This window comes from Ammospiza caudacuta, chromosome 10 (genome assembly GCF_027887145.1).
Source record: "Ammospiza caudacuta isolate bAmmCau1 chromosome 10, bAmmCau1.pri, whole genome shotgun sequence".
NCBI lineage: Eukaryota > Metazoa > Chordata > Aves > Passeriformes > Passerellidae > Ammospiza > Ammospiza caudacuta.
In genome coordinates this window covers 15,609,423-15,637,398 of record NC_080602.1, presented here as the reverse complement: position 1 = coordinate 15,637,398, position 27,976 = coordinate 15,609,423, and the positions used below count along the sequence as shown (strand labels likewise).

Sequence of the window (27,976 nt, the reverse complement as noted above, 5' to 3'; positions counted from 1 at the left end):
TTAGCAATACTTCCATGCTGGAGGAAGTGGGCTGAAAAAGAATTTCCTGGAGAAGAGCCCAGACCTGCAGTCCCTCAAATATGCTCTCAGCCTTTACACACAGACTACTGATGCCCTGATAAAGAAGTTTATAGCCACACAAACTTCCCAGAGTAAGTGATCAGTAAGGGACACAAATGTTATTACATTTTAAATGTTCTAAATTATTGATTGCAGATTACATTCTCTACCCCCTGTGGTATTTTAGAGTTTATTGACACAAATTTGTCCATGTGATGTTATCCCTTCTCTAATGCTGATTTTGGGGCTTACCTGAGGGCAGTTCCTTTGGGGACTTGTGACTGCACAGGAAGAAGAATCCCTGAGCTGTAGGGGCACACTGAGCACCAGGGTTATTTGTAGGAGCACTGCACACATCATATTCCAAGCTGAATGTTTTCTTCATTCTGAAAACTGAACATTTTTGCATCATAGTAATCTTTACTAGATTTCTTCTGAATGTAATGAGCATTTGTAAAAAATGACCTGCCTGCCACTTCATGTCTTTGGGAAAGAATACAATTTACTGATATAATGAATTACCCTGCTCCAGCTCATAAGAATCAAAGTTTTAATTGGACAGTAAAGCTGGAAATAAATTGCTTTTACTTCTGAAGTACAATATGTTACTCACAGTATAAAAAGTATGAAACATGAGTTTTGCAGCTTGTCCCAAGATTATTTCTGAGGAATGATTTCCTAAGCTGTTTCCATATTAAAACTGAGATCTCTCTTAGTAACTCATATATTAAAAATGCAAAAATAGCTATAAAACTCTTATATGTAGGCAGTAGAGTCCTTTTTTCCTCCCTCTCAAAAAGAAGAATTAGCAATATGGATCCAAGCAGAAAATTGTTACTTCTAAGATTATTTTGCTTTTCTTTAACACATACCTTTATTGTAGCTTCAGGTGGAGAAAAATAGTTAAGTTGTAGCCATCAGTGATCTTTTATAAATCCTGAGCCACAAAATTGCATTTTCTTATTTTCATCATGATTTCAGCCTGAGGTCTGTGCTCATTTCTGTGCACACATTACTATTCCTATATTTGCACAACAGTATTGTTAGAAATGTAGCCACTGGGAATGAAACTTAAGGAAAAGTGACTCAAAACTTTTCATTATCTTTTAATGCCTCATTTAAAATAACTAAATCCTCATCTATTATGATTTCCAGCCTCACAGCTATAACTGTATTATTAGCTTTTAGTTAAAATGACTCTGTTTGCAAATCAGAAATCTTCTCTGTAATATAATTAGATATTTGGCCTATCTTTTCCACATTGCCAATCCATTATCAATAGACAGTTGGATATAATTTTAAGCTCAAAGCAATGGAAAGAAGAATTTTGTAAATGTAAAGAAAGTATCTATTGTATAATAGCTATGACTGTAGATAGAATTGGATGCTTGTTTTTCCTGTAATGACCACAAGAATCAGACAACTACCAGGTTACTTTTATCCCCAGGTTAAGATAATTTCTCACTCACCATGACTAAGCTAAAGTTACTCTAAGAAACTGAAGAGCAAAAATTTGTCTGATTGGCATGAGAAGGGGGAGTTAACTCTACACACACAGAAAGCCCAAGGTTGGACTTCATGATCTTGGAGGTCTCTTCCACTTCAATGATTCTCTGATTATGTGATAATGGCTCTGTTAAAGTGTGTTATGCTCCTTGATACTCCCTGTGTTCATGCAGGATCACATTCAGTAGGAATAACCAAATTATCCAGCACTATGATCCACACTGTTCCTAAAGAAGGATGTTTGCTTGAACCAGAGTTTTGTTTCCCAGCCTTTGTTCCCGCACATTCCTACAGATCTTGGCAACATAGATATTTTCATAAGATAATAATAATAAAACCATTCCTAACTTTGAAAATGGTGGCTCAGAGATTCATAGTTTGCCCTGTGGTGGTTTCACCACATTAAATAGTTGAAAGCACAATTCCAACTGCCTTTTTCAAATGCACCATGAGACTACATTGTTATATGCGCTAAAAGCAAATTATCACACAACAGGAATAATGAAATTAACTTCTGTAATCTTACTCTGATGATGTTTCTTTTCAAAACACCACTATAGATTCTCAAGACTTTTCAAAACAGACAAGTGTTGGAATAAGTAAATGACAATGAGGAGCATAATCTGGCAGTAACCTTTTCAGTAACTGAGGTTTTTTATTTTATTTTTCTCCATATAATGATTTGTCATGGTTGAAGTTCTTTTCCAGCTGTAATGATTCTATGCTGATGAAAGTTGTAAATTTAATGCTCACTCAGTGTTGTGAACACAAATCTCTAACCAACACTATGAAAATTAAGGATAAAAGAAAAATGTTGTCTAATAAGTAGAGATACAGGCATACAGGTACTAGATTAGCTTTATCAGTGACATGGCTTATTAAATACCTGCCTTTCTGCTTGGCAGAGGAGGAGGGAGAGGCTTCTCTTCAGCTGTTATCCCAGATATGCCACACAATTCCAATGTGTTTGTTTGGAGATCAAATCCTGTTGAAACTCTGACCATTACAGATTTTAACATTGGTATCAATAGGATAGTGAGGGGGATATAATCTCTGACTGCCCCTTTGTAGAAACATTTCCAGAAAATTGCTAAGCACTTGTCCTGTTCTATTCCCAACCCACCACTGTGTAAAACATGCAGAGCAGCATTTTCTTTTGCAAATAAATTATCAGTATTGTTTGTTGGGTAAATTTTTTATAATAACACATAGAATGATTTATAAACTAGTAATGAAATTAAGTTCCACCTATCTGAACTTCACATTTAATATTATCTAGGCAGGATTCAGCTGATTCTGCAGTGCCTGTTGTAAGCACATTCATCTGGATCAGTTTTCTTATTCAATCATACGCAAGTGCTGCCTCTGCCAAGGACCATTCCATGGAGCAGGCCACTGCTGGAGTCTCTAAAAAGGACATGGATACTTACTTAAAGGATTTTGCAAAATCTGAAGGCAGTTTAGTGAGCAGAACTGCATTCCAAAGCCTGAGTGACCAATATTTAACACTCCAGGTGATCACTGATACCTCTGCAAAGAGCACATAAAACACAGCCAGATGAGAATAGTGTGCCATTAGTGCACCATTAGCTAGCAGATCACTGAAATCCAGATCTCAGATTGATTTTATTTACTCTGTACTAAATTGTCACTTTATTTGTGCAATAATAATAATAATAATAATAATAATAATAATAAACATTAGCTCATGCTATAAAAGGGTTTCCTCTCAATTCAGTTACAGGATAACATTCTTGAATACATTCAGATTATTATATGGATTGCTTTCAAAAGCTTTTGTAACTAAACCATTCTTTGTGTGCTTGAGCCAAGCATGAATCGGTTGTAAAACAGCAGCAAAGGGCCAAGCCTGACCTGCAAAACCCAGCTCAGTTGCAGGAACTTTTTGGGGGTTCAGTTCTGTAGGGCTGAGACCCCATGGCTGGTTCACAGCTGAAGGCAGGCAGCAGCCAGCCCAGAATTTCAGAGAACACTCCAAGGCTTCTGCAAAAGACCACATATTTTGTACATTGACAAGAGCTCTAGACAAATTGGACAAATTTCAGGTCAGGCAGGGTAAGATCATTTTAACCTGAGCTAAATTCAACCACATTTTCCCAATCAAGACAGAGCTCCAAAAGGCAAAGGATAAACTCTCACTATACTTCTGCTGGCCTATTGCATGAACTCTCCCACTCATGGTACACTTGACTTACCCTTAGTCTGTGCTGAGACCAGTACCGGTGAAGCTTCTCTTAAGTCACTCCTGAAAACAGAAGAGAGAAGCAGACACCTTTTTGAGTTGTACCTTCCCCTTTTAAATGACTTAAAGCATATAAAAATTAAATGGCTATGGTTTAGTTTAGCAAAGGCCATGAATCTTCAGTCATTTTATAAACTATAGCCAGTGCTGTGACTATTTACACTTGTTTAGCATTAACACTAATAACATTTGAACAAATATTATTTTAATTTTAGCAAACTGCATAAAAAGACAGTCTCAAATAGAGTTTCCTGAATTAGCTCTCATTTATTGCCACTAATTTCTCCAAAGTAAACACCAGTCTTGCATGTAAAATGGTTATTTATTGGACATAGGGAAATATTTTTTCTTACAAATTTTACAGCAGCTCCAGTTCACAAATGTTTTTAGAGAATAATAAATACATAATGGCAGGATTCTGCACTATATTTTTTGTCTTGACTTAAAGTAGTTTGTATCACTTAAGCAGAAAAATCAATACTCATCTCACAACACAGAGCTCATACTGCAACCCCTACCTGTGTTTTTATAAGAAAAGGCTCTGCAGAAAAGGCTTTGCTTCAGCTGGTCTGATTCAGATTTCTTCATTCTTATGCCAGAGAATTGCAAGCTAAAAAGGCAAGACGTACCTGAAAACAAGAAAATATAGTACTCACTTTCATTAGGTAAATATGCTTATCTCTAAAAGTAACTCCATCCTTTTCTTGTGAAATCACCAACACAGGGAGAGACGTTACACATTCAGAAATGAAGACAAATTATTTTCAATTGCCAAGCCAAATTCAGTTCTGTCTTCCATTGCAACTTGTAATTGTACAAAGAAAAGCATAACCTCAATATTTCATAAATAAATGGAATCGCATTAAAACAATAATCTGATAGTAACTATAGTTTAAACAAGCAGATAGATGACATCATACTATAGAAAATAAAAATTGCTTAAATTGTTTAGCAGCTCTTATAAGTGAAAAAGAAAGACCTTTTCTTCTTTTGCTTGTCAAAACCATTATATTATTAACTGTCATATTTTGAAAGCTATACCTGTATTCTAACAGGAAATTTAAGTCCTACAGAGCATTTCCAGAGTTCTCTCATAACCCATACTTCAGACAGAATTTAACTCAAGAAATAATCCCTGCTTCATCCACTGTAGTTTCAAATTGAGGTCAGAACCATGTGTTACACAACCTTATTTCATGCAAAAAAAAAAAAAAAACCCCTGCATTGCAAGCTAAAGCAATCAGCACACTATTGCAAGTAACAAACAGGAAAGATAAGAGGAACTTGCTGAATTACATCTAATAAAAGTACTCCAGCATGTGCTGATAGCAAAGCAAATGCACTCAGAATAGTGGCAGAAAAATAATTGTTTTTAAAGTACATATAGTTAAAACCAGACCACTGGTAAAGCAAAAGGTCTTTACAAAAATACTCACTTAAGAGGCTTTCACATTTGAAAATTTCTGGTTGTTCTTTAAATGAAATAGTAAAGCACCTAAATTAGAAAAAGTTGTGTATCAGTTTCCTCTAGGTCTTCAAGAAAATAAACACAAACTACAGGTATCCATCAGTTATATGATATTCCAGGTGCTGAATAAGGAGGGATAAAAGCCTGACTTCTAGGCCTTTCTAGTCCCTGAGGAGCAAGCATCTTTAAGGAGATATTTTTATTCTTTACCATTTATTTGCTGCAAAAGAATGACTGCACTTTAAATGCATGTGATCGCTTAACCACCCACCAGTAAGAGGATGCTGTATTTTGAATAGTATAAATATACCAACAAATAAAATATAAAGCAGATATTAGAGAGCAAGCAATAATAATTAAACATCCATAAGGTTTTCAAACATGAGGCAGAATCATTTATGAGTTTGTTAGCCTTCAAATGAGTTATATTACAGTACTAAAGGAAGAAAAGTGCAATCATCCTCTGCAATGCATGAAGAGATTTATTGTCAGCTAAATTGGCTTATTAAATGTAGTAGGATAAATGGACCTTTCTATAGTGCAGTCAGAATCACTAATTCCTGCGGTGACTGTTCAAGAAGTGGTAGCATAATAGAAAAACAAAACAGCAGAACTAGACAGATCAGAGGCTTCAAAATTAAGTACCCTAGCTTTGAATGTCAGCAAGAGATGCTATAAGCAAATACTAAATGTCCTTGGATTGTATCTCTAGTTTGTTGAGCAGGTTAGAAAGAGAAAGATGGATGGGGTGATTACTGAAAGAAACCAAGTTTATGTTCTAGACTCCACTAGAAATTGTCTATGCTCACTGGATGTTCTGCAAAGTAGGTTTTCTCAGCAATACTGGATGTAGGGTCATTTCAATGTCAACTGCTTTTAGTATAAAACTGGATGATGTTTTGCACAGATTTCTTTATAACCATACCCAGCAGCAGCACTGTACATACAAGACTATTCATATATTTGCAGTACTGCTTAGAGCACTGTTGTCAATTATGGACTACCAGGAGAAGGAAAGAGATACTTATTAGGAGGCTTTTGCAAGAACATATTTTGCATAAGTTAATAAAAAAGTTGAAGAAAGAGAACAGGTCTAATCTTACATATTTGTAGATTCTTGTCCTGATGAAATCCTACCTGACATTATTAGAGGTTAACACTAAACACTTCACTACTACCACCATCCACAAGCTGCTCTTAAGGCTATCAAATAAAAATGATAATTGTCTTCTTCTAAAACTTTCCTGGGGTTTTGGGTTGGGTTTTTTTTTTTTAAGCTAGAGGCTAAAATACATCATTTACACCAGCTGATCATTTCAGGGATATTCAGGATCAGCTTAACTCATCCTCCACTGCAATCAGGGGTATATTATTAAATTCTTTAAAAAATTATGTGATATGTATTGTGAGCAAGCCATAGAATGATTCACCAACTCAGAGCTTCCATATAGTAAAGTTTTAAGTAATTATCCAAATACAAGAAACTTAATTACTGCCACTGAAGCTAAACCTCTTGTCATTAAAAACCTAATAAGTTTCTTATTTACATGTTAGTGGTGGTCCAGACCCTCTGACTGATAATGAAATACATATGACAGCAAAATTTGTACAAGTACCCTGCGATTGCTATGTTAGAAAAATAGGTTTACAACAATTCCAAGCCAAACTCTCCTGAAAGTTTGGAAATGCACAAAAATGTTTAAATATTCTGAGCCTATTAAATAATCACTGAATCTCCACATTTTGATAGATCAGGGAACAAAAGGCTTGTTCTCTGAAGCAGTAACACTTGGGGTAAGAGTATTTGACCTTGCAATGCTCATGCCATGTAGAGAACATAATTACAGATCAGGCCAAAGCAGTGAATAAACATCACTGTAGAGCTCATTTCTAGAAAGCCACTGGTGAGGAAATCCAGGAAAGAAAACACTGCATGGTAAGAGAAAAAACTACTTATAAACTAATTTAAGGAGGAAAATCACTTTCCCTATTATTATTACACAAGACACCCCTCTCCCTTCTCTGTACCCCTTCCCTAATTCCTATATGAAGTGCTGGAAAAATTCTAAAGGAATGCTTGCTTCTCCTCTTGTATAGAGGGATAAGGAACCAATGGGTAAGGAATTTTTGTATAAATAAGAGGAATATAAAATCTTTTCTCTGCTACCCACAGAAATAGCAGCCAGTTTAAAGGGGTAGAAATTTATTGTGTGGTTCACAGGAGATTACACTGGGGAGCAAGTGCAGTTCACAGAATTCAACACTTGCAGACATCCAATCAAAGAACAAGTAAACATACTCAGTTTTATTTATCTTCTACTGTTACAATCTGATATATTGTGGTACATTTCAAGACAATATTTAAAGTCCTTTTAAAGATTCATTCTGTACAAACTGACTTGCAACCTCCCCTGGTTCTCAAAAGCAAACACTTTAAAAAATAAGCTCCTGGTTCTCCTGCCATCCCTCAACCTTCTTTCATTTTTAAGCCCCTCTGTCTGTGCCAGTGCAGAACTGCAGTAATTTGTTGAGACAAAACCTTCAGCAAAAGATTCATCAATAGAGATATAGAAGTAACTTTCCAAAGCTACATTTAGCAGTAAGATTTGTGGAAGGTACATGAAAAGCTTGACAAACCCACCAACTTTGGCATTTCGAGATGCAAACACATCTAATGATAACCAGAATGGAAAGTTCCAGATGAACACAATTTTTTTATTTCACTGAGGCACTTTCCACAGATATTTGCAATTATCCAATTTTTTGTGGCAAAATCATTTATGAATCTGTAACTGATTCTCACTGAAATGTGAAACACATCAGAAATTTTGAAGTGTTTCTAAAGGAAAGTACCACTCACCTTTGGGTGTCTATTTCTCTGGATGCATTGAGAAGCCAGGTGTGCTAACCAGTGATTCTTGTTTCAGGTCAAACTGCTAATAATTCAGTGGGTGAGATATCTGTGCAGGTGGATGTCTCTACTCATCCTGGAACTGGTGAGCATAAAGTCACTGTGAAAGGTAAGTTTCAAACAGCCAACTTTAAAAAGAAAGCAACAACAAAGACCAAACCTCCAAGCCCTACATGCTAAGTGAAACATACCAGTACTAAAATAAAAAATGACAGGTATTATAGTACTTGAGAAACTCTGAGTACACTTCAGGTGATTAGGAGTGCACTTTTTCCTTGCTCAACATCAGCAGAAACCCAGATTATGCAGGCAAGTACTGTCTATGCTTCTCTGTCTAGATAATTTAAAGTTATTATACTAAGTTATAGACTTATAAATTAAAATGTGCCAAATTATACTTCTCAATTGCTTGTACATAATTCAGCTTTTAAAAACTATAGCAAAGCTGAGTGGTGAATGACTACACCAAGTCTTGTGAAGCTGCATTTTTTATAAAATGCCTTTATTCTGCGCAACCTGAATTTCAGAAACACAGGATCATTCAGATTAGTATAAGCTGATTTTTTTTTTAATTGCAGTGAAGGTAGCAGGTAAAAAGAAGCTGCAAATGTAAAGGATTTATAAAATACAAATTTACATTTGATACTTTTGAACCTAAAAGTAATCAGACATCTTCACTTGGGAGGGAAGGGACAAAGCATCTCCTTTCCAGGTATTCATATTCCATAGGAAGGCTCTCAGGTCACCTTTCACTGGCTATACCAAGTCATACAGGGTAATTAATTGGAACACCTCCAGTGGAATTGCATCTAACTTCATTTCTTTATAGTTGTAGCAATCAATAACCTAAACTGGCAAACAACAGCTATGTTCAGGCCGTTTGTGGAAGTTTGCATACTGGGTCCTAAATTAAGTGACAAGAAAAGAAAACATGGAACCAAGACAAAGAGCAACACCTGGTCACCAAAGTACAATGAAACTTTCCAATTGTAAGTCTTTTATCTCTAGGAGTTGCATATTTTTTGAAAAATTCCCTAAAATACTTTTGCCTTTAAACCATTAATAACAAAAAACCATCCTAATATAGATATATAGGCTCCATTTCAAAATTATTTACTAATTTGTATCTTTGTTGTATATTAAAATGAATGGCAATCACTAAGATTTCTGTCCTACAAAACCTGGTTAAAAAGTATAATTAATTTCCCTACAGAGGAATAATTATTTCTATCCCTAGGAATCTATTGGCCTAGGTATTTTTTTGGACAGACGCATTAGTTATTATTTCTAGATAATGCCTGTAGAGATATCAAAATGTTTATTGGGTTATGCATGTGTTAATAGTATTGTTTAATTTAATCCTTAAATCAGTAAGAAGCTTCCACCTAACCTAGAGTTTTTAAATTTAGTAGTTCTCTGTCCTTTCCTGAGACCAACTTATTTTCCTCTCCTTACCCTCCAACCCTGACTAAAATGAGTTCATTGTGTCTCACCACAAAGCCCCTTTTGATGCCTGCTACCAGGGATTTTCTGTGAATTTTGAAGCTGATTTAAATTAATGGTGCTGACAGCTGGGGAACCAGCTGAACATTTTTTGTCCTTTCCAGGGAAAGGTAACTGTCTGTTCCAGCTATTAAAAGAATTCTGTTTCTATTCAGGCTGCTGAGAACAGAGGCTCCATCACCAATCCATCTGAAGGGGTTACCTGTGTAGAAAGTTTAAAAGTAGATAACCTGTTGTAACAAAATGGAACCACAAAACTTAAAATACCACTCTCGCTTTAATTTGCCCAAGATTTCTAGAGCAAATTAATTCCTTAGGGGAAATTAAACTGAAGTCCTTGTTCTAAATTCCTATTGTTAATCCTCCCAGCCTGCTGGGTAACGAAGATAAGCCAGGAGCCTACGAGGTGCACCTGTCAGTGAAGGATTACTGCTTTGCACGGGAGGACCGCGTTATCGGCATGGCCGTCATCCAGCTGCAGGCCATCGCCGACAGGGCCGGCTGCGCCGCCTGGTACCCCCTGCTCAGGAGCATCTCCGTGGATGAGACTGGCCTGACAATCCTTAGAATACTCTCTCAGAGGAACAATGATGAAGTTGCTAAAGAATTTGTAAGACTTAAAACAGAAACGAGATCTCCTGAAGAAACGGCCTAAGATACCCAAGTACTGCAAGATTGTCACCGCCAAGAACATAAATACAACGCTGTTGTCTGACTAGTGCATGCATGTGCAAATCTGTGGGAATGTTTAACTATGTTTTCAGTGTTTGCCAGTACTTATGTACTATATTTGCAAGGTATGTCAAGGAGCTGTATATCTTTTATACTTATTTTGGTCTTTGGTAAAGTAATTGTTCCAATGAAGTGCCAAAACTAAGATTAAGAGTAAATGTTTCATCATATCTTTTTAAATGTTGATTTCACCTCATCACAATTTGATTATTTTTTACCATTTATTAATAAGTAAGTAGCTTTTTTAGTTGATAATAGGTTATCGCGGTTAAACTGTGTTGCTTATTCTAAATTAAGTTACATTCCTTACTCTTCTTTTAAAAATGAGGTGTACCTAGTTTTCTTCAAACTCTCATGTTATGCAGGCCTCATTTTAGGTGTCTTACTGATGACTTTTTCTATCATTACTACAGATGCAGTTACTTATAGAAAGTGTTTGTAATTTTATAATTACCAATATAAAGTAATGATTTTTGCATAAAAACTGAAAAGGATGGAAATATTTTATGCTAATCTCTTTTTCCAACCTTTCATAAATATCACTGTGAAGAAATGCTGTTAAAGCAGGTTCTCAAGAAGCTGTGCTTATCAGAGTTTGTTACTGATGTTTGATATCTTGCGATAACTTTGTTCTTCAAAACTGCCACGGTAATATCATATTTGTATTAAAAGAGTAAGTCAGTATCTGTAGAAACAGGTTGCTGTACAGTACAGTATATGTGCTTTCAAAAAGTGATTTTTCAAATGATATGGTACTGTACAAGGGGTAGTAGTTTGGAATATGTAATGCCGGTTTGTGGTTTGTTTCTAGAAACTGTTTATGAGAAGAAAAGATGCTATTAGCATTTTCACTCAGAGTTATTAACGTTGCTTTACATACTTAGCTGTAACATCAGTTAAGTGCTTTATTTCTTTAATTTTTTTTTAGAAAAGTTCAACAGTTTGTACTTATGCAACATTAATATGTATTGCACTAAAGCAAACTCTGTGTCCTGTAAATATATTTAGTGAGGAATTGTAAAATAAAGTATGCAGAAACTGCTTTCCAGTTTTGTCCTTTGATATTATTTATGTAACTCTTGGTTTTATGTGCATGTGAAGCCCATGGAGTGGGCTTACTATATAGCTTTATAATATATTAAAGTATGATTTGCACTGTCTGGAATCTGGCTGTTTTATAAGTGTTAAATTTGATATATCAGTGTCCTAAAAAATATAATATAATAAATTTGCATTGGTTAGTTAAGATAGCAAATAAACATATATGCTCTTAGAGAAATAAAGGACAAAAAGGACAGCAGAGAACAGCAAGATTAATTTGAGAATAAATTTTCCATTCTCCAAGGACCATTTACTACATGGAAACCATTTGATGTGCACCTGAAAAGATACATTCAGTGAAGTCTGTCATATGACAGCTCTTCAAGTCAACTGACAGTTTTACATAAAACTGTTCAATAAAGACTGAGAAATATTTTTCCCTTTTTATTTTGTTTGCTAGGATGAAAATGTAATAGCCAAATATAGAAACTGAATTAAATTTTCCTTAAAGAAATTTTAAGCTAATATCTGACAAAATAAGCAAAGATGTAATGTATTATTTAAAATAATATAAGAAACTAAAACTAGCAGCCATTCTGAATCTCAAACACCTTACTTAAAATAGGTTTTTTTTCCTAATGCCAATTGAGATGACACCTGAATTAAGAACACAGTGCTGGAACTGGCTTTTCCTTTGCATATGGACACTGAACCCAGGAAACTGCTAAAATATCAAAGGAAAAATCTGCGAGATTGGACTGGATGTGCATAGTTCTTCATACCTTTTATGTCTTCTGGAGACTTAAATTTGCATCAAAATAATCAATTCATGGGTGTTGGGCTATCATCAGGAGGCTCAGCCAGTCCCAGCAGCAAAATATGAAACATTTTTTTAAATCATTTTGTCTGTATCCTGAAAGAATCAGGATTCTTTCATAAAGAATTCCTGACATGTGCAAACACCACCATTTGGCTTAGGTAGACATGACTCTCGTGATTTACTTGAGAAGCTTACAGAAAAAAATAATAATAATAGACCAATCATTTCCATTGTATTTCTTCCATTTGTTTTATCAGTTTTCATTTATATTCTCATGCTAGTGACTGTAGAAATCAAATTTGTAGATAAATACTGTAAACAGAATCATAATTTACCATTACTATATTACTCTGAATTAAATACACATTTCTCACAAATCCCTTGAAATCTAAAGACCTGAACAAATATGAGGAGAATATTAAGTTATTGTATTAAATTAAATTCAGCTAGCAGACATAAAATCAACATAAATGGATTCAATGTTATTTGTAAAATGCAGCTGGGCAAGTGTTGGAAAGCATTCAGCTGTTTACACATGCTTATTTTGATGGTATTCTCATATTATTTTGCATTTTGGCACCAGATTTGTGTGATTGACTTGTACTATGAAAAATTCATAGAAATAAATCTTCAGGAGGTAAATTCTAAATTTTTTAAAAGAAATTATAATCAAGACCTGATACAAACACACGACTGAGACTAATACGCAAAACTGGGATATTCTAAAAACGTGTCACTGTAAGTATTGGTTAAAAGAAAGAAAAATTACAGTTTGTGTCTGGAAAATATCTGTTTCTCCTGGGTGTTCCATGCTGAATGAATGCACACACACACTGCAAAGTATAAATGCATTTCTAAATGATGAATCTATAAAAGCTAAATTGAAGATAAACCCAATAGGCAACCAAGTGAACAAAAGTATCTTTTCAAACAGAGTCTGTAGCTGACAGCTTACCTAAACAAACTTCCTAAGTGACTCAGCCTATGACCATTTCATTGTAAGAATTCAGTTTCATATTTCAAAGACTCCAGCAATTACAGCTGAAAGCCTTCACTATCAGTTTAGCACAATGAATTATTCACTGCAGAAGATGAAATAAGAAGTGGGCATATTGTATACTTTGTAGTGAAAGCCATTGAAACATCATAGATGAATTTTCAACTAAATAAATACAAGATAATCAGAAAAGTTAATCCAAGGAAGTGAAGTCTGCTCTTTAATATTTTTCTGTTTTTTCTACACACTGCAGTCCCAGGGTCCAACCTGCATTGCCTTGGGCTCTCACATAAGTTAACACCCATTTCTCTACGGGGTTTTCTGAGCAGTAGTAGGAGTTCCAGGCAAAGAGGACAAACCAGGGAGCAGCTCAGGCTACAGAACATCTTCTTGAGCTGTTTCCAGCTCTGCTCTGTAAACTGGATACACACTGTTGTCTGACCAAATACACCAAGGAAAAAACAAACCTACACTGGGGTAAGCACAATGGAGCTGTAACAGACCCCACTGAGGCAAAAATCAGAGATCTCCATCTTTACTTGCCCAAGATACACAAGAGCTGCTAACAGTTACTGAGGCAGCTCTAACTTACATTCCATTCAGTTCTAAGAGGGCCTACACATTTTGTTCACTCATGTTTACCCATTTTAGCAAGAGGATTTTTCTTGCCAGTGACAGCACGGACTGCAATGTGAGTTAAGCCTGCAGGCCTGAGGTCATGGCAGTGAGAAAACAAATGTCAATTACTGACTAGCAGAAACAAAAACTGAAAAGAAATTGTGAAAATATGCAGTTTACAGTAGAACACTAATGGAAAACTACAGCAGAGTGAATCCATTCCCCTCCTCTAGATAACAGCCCCTGTATGATGCCTGCTAGATTGACTTGAACTTACAACACGTGGCAGGGCTTTGTCCATAGAAACCACCCAGTGCTTCTGGGCATTACACAGCAGTCAGACATAAAAAACACTTCACAAGCAAATTGGATGCCCAGAATGGCTGGACTGTATGGAATATATTCAGAGGAAAAGATGGAGAGGAAAAAAAAAAGAGGAATGGATGTGGAAAAGGGCTGACAGGGAGTGTGGATTCCAACTGCATTCCTTTACTCCTGGCAGAACCAGAAAAGGCTCTGTGATACCAATATGACACAGAAAGGTAGATTTGTCTGTATTTTTGTCATGTTCTAGTCTAGGTCAAGAGTTACTTCTGTTGATTTTAATTTCAGTAGAGGTACAAGACAGAATTTGATCCCTGAGAGGGTCTCCCCCGCCTTTTTGTACTAAGCGGAGTCTGAGTAAATGTGCTCTGCATGTCACTACCCTCTGTTACAAGAAGATAAACGTATTCCCAGCCCAGAAGCCACCATAAACAAGTTCAAGCTACAGAGCCTGCAGATATTATTTCCCTGAATAATAAATATCCAAGATACAACAACATCAATGAGGTGGAATATTCTCTTGAGGAGCTTGAGAAACAACAGCAATTTGGATCTAATGATGCACCAATGTATCAACATGTGAATTTGTACCCAGGAGACAAAAATAAATCAATATGCCCTTAAAACACTCTCTGCATTTCCTGTGTAATTTGCAGAGGAACTCCTGTGCCAGACAGGTTCCCCAGCACAGTGTCCACTCTGAAATCAGGTCAAGTCCTTCGTTCTCCCCTGCTCAGCAGTAAAGACAAAGCATTGCAGGAACTACTGAAGTGAGCTGGAGTCAGTAGCAGCAGTGAACTTAACTCCTACCAAATATGCTCTGTGATGTCCAACAGTCCATATAAAAACAGCACATCTTCCCTTTCCTATAGAGAACTTCATTTCTGATCAGGGAGAAATTTCATAGCAGAAAAAATAGAACCAAAGAATGCTGTTTTACACTTCACAATAACTTACTACACTTATTAGATGGAAACAAGAGTGTAACTCTAAGTACATATCCTCCTCTGTCAAAAGGAAATAAAACTTACACACAAAATTCAAAATACCAAATCAAAACCAAAATAAAATTACAGGGACATACACAGGTCCCCCAAAACCACTGATATGAGTTGACTTTGTCCAGTCAGAGGTAAGAGCAGAGTGAGTGAAGGGGCTGCAGGGACACCAGGTCACAGCTTCCATAGTGCTTTGATCTTATGTGATTTACCCACAACCATAATCTTCTGAGGCAAGCAATATCCCATCATTCACACACAGAAAGACTGAGGGAATAAGATTAAATTTTTTGTTTAAATTATAAAGGGCAGGCAACAACATCAGAATTTAAACTCAGGCAACCTTAGATTCCAAATTTATGCTCTAAGCATTGCACCTTGTTTTTCACTCAAGGAAAGAGAAAAAATTCTATTACCCCAAAAGGCTGAATACTCTCCAAAATTCACAGAACTAAATTCACAGAACTATTTAAATTCATTAAGCTAGAAGTGCAAATTGGCATCCAAATTTAAAATTAAAAACTGCCAAGATTTTAATTCAGATTTAACATGCTGTCTGAGCTGTGATTATACTGAATTTTAAATTAAGTTGCAAAGAGCTGCGTATAATATTTTCCTCCAAAAAAAAAAAAAAAAAAACAAGGAAGAAAGAATTATGTGCTTGTGGTTTAGGGGAGGGGGGGTTGTTTATTTATCTTAGCATTTAACATATAGAACAACAAGCAGCATATCTGGTACAGCTATCCTTTGCATAGGTCAGCTATGATTTGTAGAAATGCAATCAGAGGTAGATATTTTGTTGAAAAGGGATTCCCAAAGTAGATAAGGCATCAGCCCTGGCTGCCACCATCAGCTCTGCTGGGTCATTCTCACAGACCAGCCCAGAAACTGAGGGGGCTTCTCTTCACTTCTCATCAATGCAAACTAGAACTAGGATGCTGCTAAAAATTATTTGAGAACATAAAACCCAGAGAACTCAGGGCCACTTGGAAATATCACTGAGTATTTTCACAAGCCCACACACACAATAATAAGGATTTAATAAGTCTGTGTCAGTGTTCAAACAGGAATAAGAGAGCCTGCAAGTCTTATTAGTCTGAGCTCTTCCCAAAGCAATTTTCTGTTTCTTAATGTAAGAGAATCAACTGGAAACCAGTCTTCCCTACAAATCTAAAAGCCCCTAAGTCCAACTGAGACAATTTTTATTGTTAATCTTGAATTTTTCCAGTAATTAAATTGTAATGAAATATTAAACATGATATGGTAAAGATGATCTATGAGTTTTGGAGAGCAGGAGGCAAGTCTGCTGGACAGTGAGGACTCAAGGCAATTCTTTTCATTAAAAATATATAATTTTTAGTTATTACCCAGGAGGTGCTCTTATGTTATGAATTAAACGTCACAGAAAATTACTTAGATTAAAAATAAGATTTCTTCAATCATTGCTGAAGTAATGAATTCCCATTGGATGATCCTGGGATAGCAGAATAAATATGTATGAAAAAGAAGCAAAGGCTGCACTCTGGCAAGGTTATTCTGTCAGCTGGCAAGAATTACACAGCAGAAAAAAACCTTTTCCAAAATGTGGTGCATTTGAAGGCTAGCTTTAACTATCAAAGTAGTCAACTCCTACACTTGAAAAACTGACATCAGTACTATTTAAGTAGTTTGGCTTTTTTCACAAAATATATCTGAAGCATAACTTGTATTTACACAAAGTGGGTTAAGTCCATTTGGAGAAGGCTGCATCTATCATGTGGTGTCTGGGTACAGATATTTTAGATTAAAAACTTGGAGAAGAAATAAACAAATTTCAAGTAGTGTTTAATCCAAGGACTTGAGAAAGAAAAAAGACCAAGGAAGAAAGTTCAGTTTGAAGCTTGTCAGCAAAGTTATATACAAAATACATTCATTAAAGATTATTATTAACATAGGATTACATAGCATTATTTCCAACTGTATTTACTTAGTATAAAGCTAGCTTTAAAGTCTTGACTACCCCTCAATTTCTTTTCTAAATAATAACTCAAAGTACTCAGGGATACTGTTCTACTGTTCCAAAATATGCTCAAGGATGACCCTGAAAAAATTCTGCATCTGCCTTTAAAGAAGTATATATGACCAAAAAAAAAAAAAAAAAACACACCTGTTTTGAATGTGTTTGTATTATATTGAATTGTTTGTATTACATTATATCTCTCCTTCATTAATTATGAAGAGTCAGAAACGCACTGAGATGGCTCCTACCAGACACATAAATCTGACAGATCTCATTTGATGGTGATGAAGGTGACAAGTGCCAGCCTCCAGTCCTGGCTGAGCCTCTCCTGCACTCCCAGCTGCTCGTGCAGTTTGGCCAGCACAGGGGAGCCCCAAGAGCTGAGCCTGCAGCACTGCCACAGATAACCCCAGAGCAATTAAAAGGGGGGTACTGGATACATTCCTGAACACCCTTTGGATTTGGAAAATCAAACTCACCATCACCTGGACACAGAAAAATACATTCTGAAAACCAAAGGGAAATTCATACAATGTTCTAGGAAACAAAGAGAAAAAACAACAAAATTATCAGAAACACATTAAAAAAGTTAAAAGAGAAAAAACCCAGCACTCTCATTGCCTTGAATGACATTTAATAATTCTGATTATTTTAATATATTTTAACATAACTTACTTGTTCATTTATAGATATTTGCTAATTTTGCTAGTAGATTCAAAGAATATTAACTCAAAAGGGAAAAAAAATTATCAACCTATAATTTTCAAATGGACAACTCTTACTTCAAATTAGACGTGAAATAACACAGGCTCTACATATAGAGCAATTTTTTCTTCAGTAAATACTATGTTTAATTAATATTACTATGGAAAATCATGTTATAATTTCCCTGACCCTCTCTAAATATGCAGCAGCACAAACACTTTCTTTCTAATTGTTTAGAGAATACCTAATCCACACATCAACCACTATAGCCTCCAGCCACAAGGCCCTCCTTTTGTTGGATTTTAAAAAAACCAGTTCATCATTTCTTCTTCTCAGCTCAGCTGCCATTAAGTCACGCATCAGTTTCCTTTAATCACAACAACACAGCATTCCCATGTCTTCACAAGGGTTTTAAATTCTGGCTCAGCTGTGCTACAGCACTTTACATACTCTTAAAAACTATAAATGAGGCAATACAGACTGTCAGTCTCACAAGTAATTGCAGATGCCATCCTGCTAACAGCTGGAATCAAGAGTTCAGCAGTGCTACCCGAGCCCCTGCCTACACCAGGAAACACATTCAACAATCATCTCACTACTGCTGACACCATTTCCCCCCAATGAGCCTGAGATCAGTGCCTAGGTCTGCATTTCCAAGTATGAAGCAGGCATATATGAAGTGTTATTTTGCAGGCATGCTCTGAATTCCTGCTTCCCAGAACAGATTTCACTGAGAAACATTCATACAAAACACAAACGTAGCAGAGGCCTCACTTGGAGTACTGTATCCAGTTCTGGGCCCCTCACTTTAAGAGGGACGTTGAGTTACTTGAGCGTGTCCAGAGGAGAGCAACGAAACTAATAAGGGGCTTGGAACACAAGCCATATGAAGAGCGACTGAGGGAGCTGGGGTTGTTCAGCCTGGAGAAAAGGAGACTAAGGGGTGACCTCATCGCTCTCTACAACTTCCTGAAGGGTGGCTGTAGTGAGCTGGGGGTCGGCCTCTTTCTCCGGGCAACAACGGATAGAACAAGAGGACACAGTCTCAAGTTGCGTCAAGCTAGATGTAAGTTAGAAGTAAGAAGGAAATACTTCACAGAAAGAGTGGTCAGAAACTGGAATCATTTACCCAGTGAGGTGGTAGAGGCATCATCCCTTGAAGAATTTAAAAAAAGACTGGATGTGGCACTTGCTGCCATGATCTAGCTGAACAGTTAGAACATCAGCTGGACTAGATGATCTTATAGGTCTCTTCCAGTCTTGAAAATTCTGTGATTCTGTGAGAACCAAGACACTCATCTTGGAATTTTTGCACCTCTAACAGGCAAATGTGAAAAGGGAGGGATCTTCACATTTATAGGCAAAGTTTACAGGCTATACAACCAAGCTGAAAAAACACCACATGAGGAACTTTTTGGTTTTTTAACACCACTGAGAGGTTGCTCTGAAACTGCATGGCAAATCTCTGAGGAGCACAGAGAAGCTCCTGTGCTCAGATACTCAATGTTCATAGCAATTTCTTAGTGAAGGTTGAGTGGACACTACTATTTCCATCTGGTAAGGGAAAACATCATACAGATAAAATTTCTTTTTTATATACAAGGCCTGACCTATTGCTAGTGATGCTTAATTGAATCTTTTTTCAATAAGCCTTTTTTCACTTGTCACTTTCACCTGACTTTAAACTCTTCACTCCAAGGAAAACCTTTGCCAAAATAAGCATTTTCAAAATAAAGAAACAAAACATTTAGGAAATATTTCAGGCAATTTTTTTTAAACCAAAGACACTGATTTGTTCATCAAGTGGAAGACAGAAAGGTGATACTGGAAAGAAAAGACTGTCACCTTTCCTTTCTTCTGTTTACTGGCTGAGGGTACAATGAATGGTGTTCAATTAAAACCACAGAATGAAGGATGCCTTTCTGGAAGTGCTAAAAGCATTGAGGAGAAGTTCTGCAAAGTCAAATCCTCCATAGTGGAAGCTTTAGAAAGAACAATAGTTATTTATAGACAAAAATTGATCCAAAAAGGTGGATCAGCATCTGGCACAGAGCTTGGGGTCATGTAAGAAACCAACTCTTTCATTCAGGCTCCCTATAACAAAACTACAACCCTGCCATCACAAACTTCTTTCCTGGTTGCTGGACCCACTCTCAGGCTATTTCTAGACATCCAACACTTATCAAGACCTGATTCTTCCCTATTCTGAACTCTAAGAGCAGCATATAAAAAGGTGCAAGAGAATCACTTAAATTTCTACACCTCTTTTGTACTCTTCTGTGCTGGTATAGATAACTGTTTTGGTTCAAAGCAGCAGGGAATTATATCCTCCTCACACTGATGGCAAAAGGCAAAGGTGACTTTCCAACCTGGACTTCAGCAGCCACCTGTCAGCAAACCTGTCAGAGGCGTGTCCTGTTAATTGCATTTTGTACAATTACTCTTACCCTGCCCTGTGCAAATGGAACTTTATCATTCCACAGACTCAAGGGATGTTGCCTTCTTTTTGAATGTGCCAAAGACACTCACTCCCCATGAGCCTGTGAGGCAAATGCCTTCACCAGGGAGCATGTTCACAGCCCTGATGTCAGCAGGTAAAACTTCAGGTGAAAACAATGGGGGACTCCAATTGCTGCCAGAGGCCAAGGTCACTCTCTGCCCACAACAATATTCTTTAAAAACAATAGAAACCTGAGTTCAAATAATTAAAGCACCTGAAGATTAAAGGATCTCCTATAGGTTTCAAAGCAGTGATCTTTGTCTGACTGAACCAAATCCAAGACATTTTTCAGCTGCCTCTCCTTGATTGTCTCACTATGTGTGGCTGAAATTTCCCATCAGAAAACAGAATGAATTTCAGCCCTAAGGTTAAAACACATTTTGAGACGGGGATTTCACATTATAAATGCTTCACTCTGAATGCTGTTGTGGAGTTCCCAGCTGGGAAAAGAAGGGGCTGTGTGACTGAGGAGAGAAAGTGTGGGCATCTTGTTTTCAAGGAGTCACTCAGATCCATTTTGAGTTCATACAATTCAGTCTTATCTTTTCATAACCAGGCCCATACCACTTCAGAACAGCCCTGAAATGTGGCACTAAGCTTCTAGATTCAATCAACCACCAGAAACTGAATGTGCAGTCACTGCCTTAACTTCCTATCCTCAAGCAGCCACTATTTCAGGAAAATTAGGACACCCTCCTCTGCAGCACAGTAGAAACACTGTGCAGTTATAAACAAGGTAATAATGCAGAGATGATGGAGTTGGACACCATTGAGGAGATTAGTTCTAGTGCTGGTGACAAAAGTAATATGCAGAAAATATTGCTGTGTTGCAACACAAAATCCCTGCAAAAACAAGTTATATTCTGGCACACCAATGAAAAAGCACTCACAAACAGCGCTTAGGTTTGGGTTTTTATGATGTGGAAAAATAACATAATTTGATTTCATTACCATTCATTGCTGTGTAATTGCCCTAATTTTCACAGAAGGTCTGGGGATGAACAGAAGACATTCTCATATTATCTGACTCAGTTCCCCTTTACTTTCTGATACTTTTCTCTCTTTTGAGCCCTAAAAACCAGCTCCAGTCATTTACTGCACAGACAATTTGTCACTGCTGTGACAATAAACAATTCTTATCCTCCACAGACCCAGTTTGCTGTGGTAACATTCATTTGCAGAAGGAGGATTTCTGAACTGCATCAATCTGAAAATCTCCCAAGAAAAGACAACTGCAAATCTTCCAAGGTTTATGATTCTCCTTGATGAAACAGTGGCTCAGGAACACAGCAGGATGAGCCATCCTGTGCCTTTTGAGATATCTCATTACAATGTTATAGATCTCAAGGACAAGCAAAACTTATGCAAGAAGTTTTATTGTGCGTTTTCCAAGTCTAAATAAGAGAGACCACACACAGGGGAGGAAAAAGAAAAAAGAAAGAAAGGAAGAAGAAGAAGAAGATCAAGAACTGAATTGTGGTAGACACAGTTCCAAGGCCTGAACCTCTGAGTCAAGGCAAATAAAAGCTGGATTCAGCTGGATGCAGGAATCTATTATTGAAGATACCATCAACAAATTTGCTTTACAATTAGACCCCAGAGTGAAGTCGAAGACTGGGAGTTTAGGACTGTTTGTGCTTTATATAATTCAATTTATGATGTAACCAATCCTGGCAAATATTTGCCATTAGAGATTATATTAGCTGTTCTAGAAGTCACATAAATAGAATCAGTTCTTAATTAGGCTCACTACAACTTACAAATTTCACCATCATTTGATATTCTTGAAGCATGCCCACAAAGAATTTAAGCATCAGGAAATGCCACCTGCTTGGAAAGACCCAGAATACACAGCATCACTTTTTTTTTCTCTTCTCCTTTCTTTCAATTTAATTTTACATGATTAATCAGATGCATGATTCCCAGCTTTCTACAAACTGCAAAGCAAAGGCATTGCTATCATAAAAAGCTACTTTTGCATAATCAGATAAGATTTAGCATGCCATTCATCTTCATTATACAGCTGATAAGCAATTCCCAAGTTGCATGGTTTACTTCTCCAGCATGCTGATTGGCTATTATAAAAATAAACATGTTTTGGAGCATCCCAATATGTCCATATAAATAAACAAGAGCTGAAATATAAAAAGACTGGTAAATAACTATTTAAGTACAGTATGTACCCTGGAAGGATATATGTGTCAGAAGCAACAGAAGTTTTCCTTTTTTTCCCAAGTATACCATTATTTGAACTTCCCCTCGCTTATACACAGAGCAGCTCATCTGGCTAATGTGCATTTCAGAAGATGAAATGTGCAGACAGACTTCACATACTTCCTGGAAAGATGTGGGGGGAAAAGTGCAAAATTCACCATAAATATCTACAGAAAAGAAGAGGCAACCTCAATATCCTGAAACCTCTTGACCCAAACTCCTCTCCAAAGTCTTAGTGTGCAGAGGGAAGAATAAAACTAAATATTTCTGATAAACAGATAAATAAAACTAAATATTTCTGATAAACAGAACCTAACATATTAATGATTATGGAATCTATTCAATTTAATGTTATAACATCTGCTCCAGATACAGCCAACATAAAGCTGGATATTGAAAACTCAAGGAAAACCAGAGCAATATTCAGCATAGCAGCACAGCAGAGGCAGAGTTAACCATTGCTATACATGTAACTTTGGGTAAACTACCACAAAATTATTTCATTTGTTCATACACCTAAACTGTATAACAAGGTAATTTATACTCAAACAAACAACAAAAATTCCAAGAGTATAGTTAAAAAAAAAAAAGGAAAAAAAAATCCAAAGTATCACTAAGAAGCAATTACCTCTATCAATTTCAGTAAATACTCCTTTATCAGATTGTAAAATATTTACTACTGATGGCTGCCTGTCCTGGGGCTCTCTCTAATCATCACCAAAAAGGTTGCTTAGGTGAAAGGAACAGTGCTATGTTTATTTAAAAAAAACGCCACAGTTTATTCATATTGATGAATTAATATTTTTCTCTCAACTGACACAATACTGAATTACAAGATGCTCCTGCTCAAAACTCTTTCCTCACAGCACCTGTGAACATTTCATCTCTCCAGAGACCTGTTACAACCTCCCCAAGCTTTCCTTCCTGAGCTTTATCCTTCTGCAAACTTTGGAATTTAGCCTGAGGAGCTAGACAAATTTGGATGCTCTCACTCTTTTCTCAGTGGCTTTGTGCCTGTAAGTATGTGCTCCAGATAGAGGTTATTTTTAACCTTGATTAGTTTGCTGTATTAGCACAAACAAGGATGTGACATAAGGTTGGATAAGCAGACAAGTGCAGGGAAAATTCATAAACTAGTATTGCTCAAAATAAATGAAGAAAAAAGAAAAGATGAGGGGGATGGGGTGGTTACACACACACGTTTCATCCACTTATCCTGTCATTCTCCTGCCATACCTTTCTTCCTTCCCAGGGTAATTTTCTGATCCAGTCCCTGGCTCAGGGATTAACAAAAGGATCTTTAGGCTGCACAAGGACAGGTGAACACAGAGCAGGATTTCCATGCACTTTAAACATCAGAACAGGTTTTCATCCTTCACTGATATCTCTACCTCTTCACCAAGGGCTGTATTTATCTGTGTTGTCAAGCTGTAGTGTATCTATGGCCAATGAGGAAATTAGATTTGCTTGCTAGAGCACACATATATTCAGTTGTTTATTTTGCCTTTGTTTTCTTCCTTAATAGAAGTAGAGCCTGTCAAATTTGCCAGACAGATCATTAGAATGAAATAACATGCATGAGATTACTGCAAAATATTTTTTCCTGTTTTCCCTTTCTTCCCACAGCAGCATTTATTCTAACACTGCTCTTCTGAATGATGGCAGATGTCTGGGGCCATGCAGGTCAGCTTCCTAAAGGAAGAGAAACCAGTGACGTCAAGTCCAGGTATAATTTAAGTGTAACTTGTTCTATTTATGCAGGGTCTCAGTTCTAGATTTGACAAAGAATTTATCAAATTGCCTCTGGGTGATCTCCTCCTTCAATAACAAGGCCAACAGCAGTGGGCTGTGCTCAAAGAGCAGCTCTGCCTCAAGAATTGAATTTAATCAGAACCCTGGGCAGAGAGTGAGCTCTCCTGCTGCTCTCACAGTCCCTCTCCAACAGCCTTGTCACTCCAGTGAGCCTTGCATAACCAAGGCTCAGTGCAGCTCAGCACGCCCTCCCAGCACTGAACATATGGGCTAAGGAAAATCCTCCTTCAGGACTGCCTGTATCTCCCATCTGCTGACACCTACACAGCCCTGCTCCTCAGCACTGACACAGACAGCCCCTACAGCTCAAGTCAGAGGCTTTGTTGTGCTAGACTTGCTGCAAACACAACCCACACATGACAGCCAACCTCTCTAAACATTCACCCAGAGCACAGAAGCACCAGCAGTTACTCACCAACTTGCAGAATGAGGGCACTTTTACAGGGTTTGCATGGAGCAGCTCTTCAGATGCATATTTTTTCAAAGGGGACTTAAAAGTTTTAGATCTCTAACACAAAACATCCATGCTAAAGTTTCTGATTTGTGTGAAGTAACAATTTCCCTCATTTATTATGAGTTTGTCTGAAAAGGGGGAATATATTTATAGCCAAGATTACCAGCCTGTAGCTGAGCTGAAACCTTGGCAGGCATCCACTAAAGATGACAGTGATCCACTGAGCTATGTTAACAAGGACAGGCCACAGGGAAAAGTGACCACAGAGGCAAAAATACAGTTGAGGAACAAAGCTACTGGATTTTGCTAACCCAATTATAGAAAACAGCTCATTATAATGGTCTCTATTAAAAAATTTAAAAAGCACAAACCTATTTCTTCATGATTTGCCAATTTTAGTCAACTCTAGATCAAGTCCAGGTGGAAAAATCCAAAGTATTTCTATCTCTCTTCAAGTTTATGAATTGGATTTCAGAATTAAAAACAATTCTTTTTAGTACCCTAAAATAATCTGTAGACTAAATTGGTCCCTGAAATGTGATCAGTGAATATGTTCATGTTTTTTGACTTTCCACACGTGTTAAACAATGTTTAACATCGTGCAGTATTATGGAACTAGCAGAGAAGGAGGACAGCACTGGAAGGTGTAGCAGCCTGCTAACATGTACAGCCTTAAAAACATGAGAGGCAGGGAAAATCATCTTCCCAGACATTCCACCAACAATTAGAACTGTGCACTAAAAACAGTAATGCTACACAGAGTCAAGAAAATTCAGCATCTGAATTTCTAAATTAATTCATTGTCATGTTCACTTCCATAAACATTTTTTATTATTTTATCACTTATTAACTTGAGTGTTACATGAGTCTCCAGTTACCACTGTATTTCAGTGGAAATATACAAATAACAAGGTCAAATAAGGAGAAGGGCCAGAATCATGAGCAGAATTCCTCCTGAACAAGTGACCCCAAGGTTTGAAGTTTTTCTAGACACATCTGTATTAGAGTTCCCTTCATGGATAAAAATCCCATATCTACAGAAAAACCAGGTTAAAGTAAAACAATTATTACATCTTAAACTGTTATTTGTCATACTTTGCTGTAGAACACATGATCCCCATTATTGTTAAACTTATTAACTGGTATTCCCAGCTGATTAAGATTCAAAGCATTCAAACATGTGACACATGATCCATTGTCTTTTTACAGATTATTAAATGAAAAATGTTTTAAGAGCCCTGGAAAAAAATCCAAACTCAAACAATTAAAATCTCATCTAGTGCTAAAATTCACTAGTGCTAAAATTTGGAACATTAAAATAACAGCAATATGGTTAAACATTTCACTCAGTTGTGTTCACTCAGTTTCTGTTTGAGACTCTTCCAAAGAAAACAACCATAGGTTTTACTGAACCAACCATATGATAGGAACAGGGACAGATGGAGAACGAGGCTGTGGCAGTGCACTCACAGATGGAAGAGGTTGTAGACGATATAATAAAGATATTTTACACCTCTCTGTATTTTCAGTAAACAGTGAAAAAAGATACCAAAAGGCTATCACTGTTGGTGGTAGAAGTGACAGCTCCTATTTGCAAAACCATACTAAAATCTATACTTGAACCACTTCACATTAAAGCAGTTTTGATTTCTGAAACTCCCCCATTCCTGAGAATTCCCCATTTCCAAGAGAAGAGTTTTAATAAACACTGGAAACAGTGGCTTAATCGAAACAAATACTAGATTAATTAGGGACAGATTCCCAGAAATTCTCTAATCTGATTTCTCTCAAAGGCAGGAATGTCAAAAGTACTGGCCAAAAAGTTAGACACTCTTAAGATGTTACACAAACAAAGAATTATTTCTTTGAATGAAGAGATCACATGATCCCACATGAGATGAAACAAAATGCTAAACTAGTTTATCTCAGGTATACAACAAAATTAAACATTTGCATTGCACCAGGTTTACATCCTAGTGTAATATTTTTTTCTATGTCATTTTCCTAACCATACCCAAGATATTACTGGGAAAGGGTATGAACAAGTTCTCACAAAACATAATGGAGAAAAAAAGTGGATGTGGCTCAAATTATGCTTACTGTAATGATTCTTTCCAGAAAAAAAAAAAAAGTAATTATTAATTTATTTTTTCATAAGAGAAAGCAGAGCATTCATACAAATATGAACACTTAACAGTCTGAATACAGTGAAGCATTAACCCAAAAAATTTTCGTTAGTATTCATTGTAGGCACCTCAGCGATCTTTAGATTATGCAGTATCTTTGTTTGAAGGAAAAAAAAATGTATTTGGTTTCCTAACTAAAAATACAAAAATTCTGTGACTTTGAACTAAGAGTCACTAAGCTTAATTAAAGAAAGAGTTGCAATTTATAAGATATATTTCATTTTAAACTCATGCTACTCAGGTTAATGACATAAATATATTATACAAATCAATAGTACAAATTCTGGGGTGCTCTAAATTTTTTCTCTAAAAGAACAGAACCTACCACCTGCTTATACATTTACCACAGAACAGTACCTGCTGCAATAGCACCAGCTTTTATGCTTCACCTTCCTGTAGAAGGGAATTGTTATTTGCTGCAGTCTCTTGGCCCGCTTTTACCTTTACCCAGCTGCATTATTTAGTATTTAGTCTAATCCCTGTCCTTGATTGCATTGTCCTTTATCCATCAGGGATGAATGTCAGGTTTTGAATATTTACAGATGTTTACACCAAGTATCCAGAGAAAAGTGAATCCTATCAACTCTGAACCACTTTGGATTACAGGAGGGATCTCATATATTGAGCAAAACTCTGTAGGCTATAACACAAGAAAGAAATTATAGCATCTCAGGTGGCTTCCAATGGAGTTTCTGAGAGCCACATATGATATATATGTGCTACATGAAAAACACAAAGGCGCCCAAAGACTGGTCTTTCTCCTACATTGTCAAACACCCTTCGCCTACTATGCCTACCTCATAAAATCTCACAACTGTCAATAGGTATCTACTCCTACTCCTGTGAAATATGTTATCTTAATAAC

General features: G+C 36.6%; 1 protein-coding gene across 2 annotated transcripts in view; it reads left to right on the top strand.

Annotated features, from left to right (window-relative positions):
- The window catches only part of UNC13C (unc-13 homolog C), a 121,299-nt gene extending 109,811 nt beyond the window's left edge, over window positions 1-11,488 (top strand). For both annotated transcript variants that reach the window (XM_058811814.1, XM_058811813.1), the window contains 4 exons: window positions 5-152; window positions 8,225-8,317; window positions 9,038-9,197; window positions 10,081-11,488. In XM_058811814.1, coding sequence (XP_058667797.1) covers window positions 5-152; window positions 8,225-8,317; window positions 9,038-9,197; window positions 10,081-10,366 — 687 coding nt within the window. In that variant the 3' untranslated portion in view covers window positions 10,367-11,488. The remainder of the gene's footprint in view (window positions 1-4; window positions 153-8,224; window positions 8,318-9,037; window positions 9,198-10,080) is intronic.
- Window positions 11,489-27,976: the final 16,488 nt, after the last annotated feature.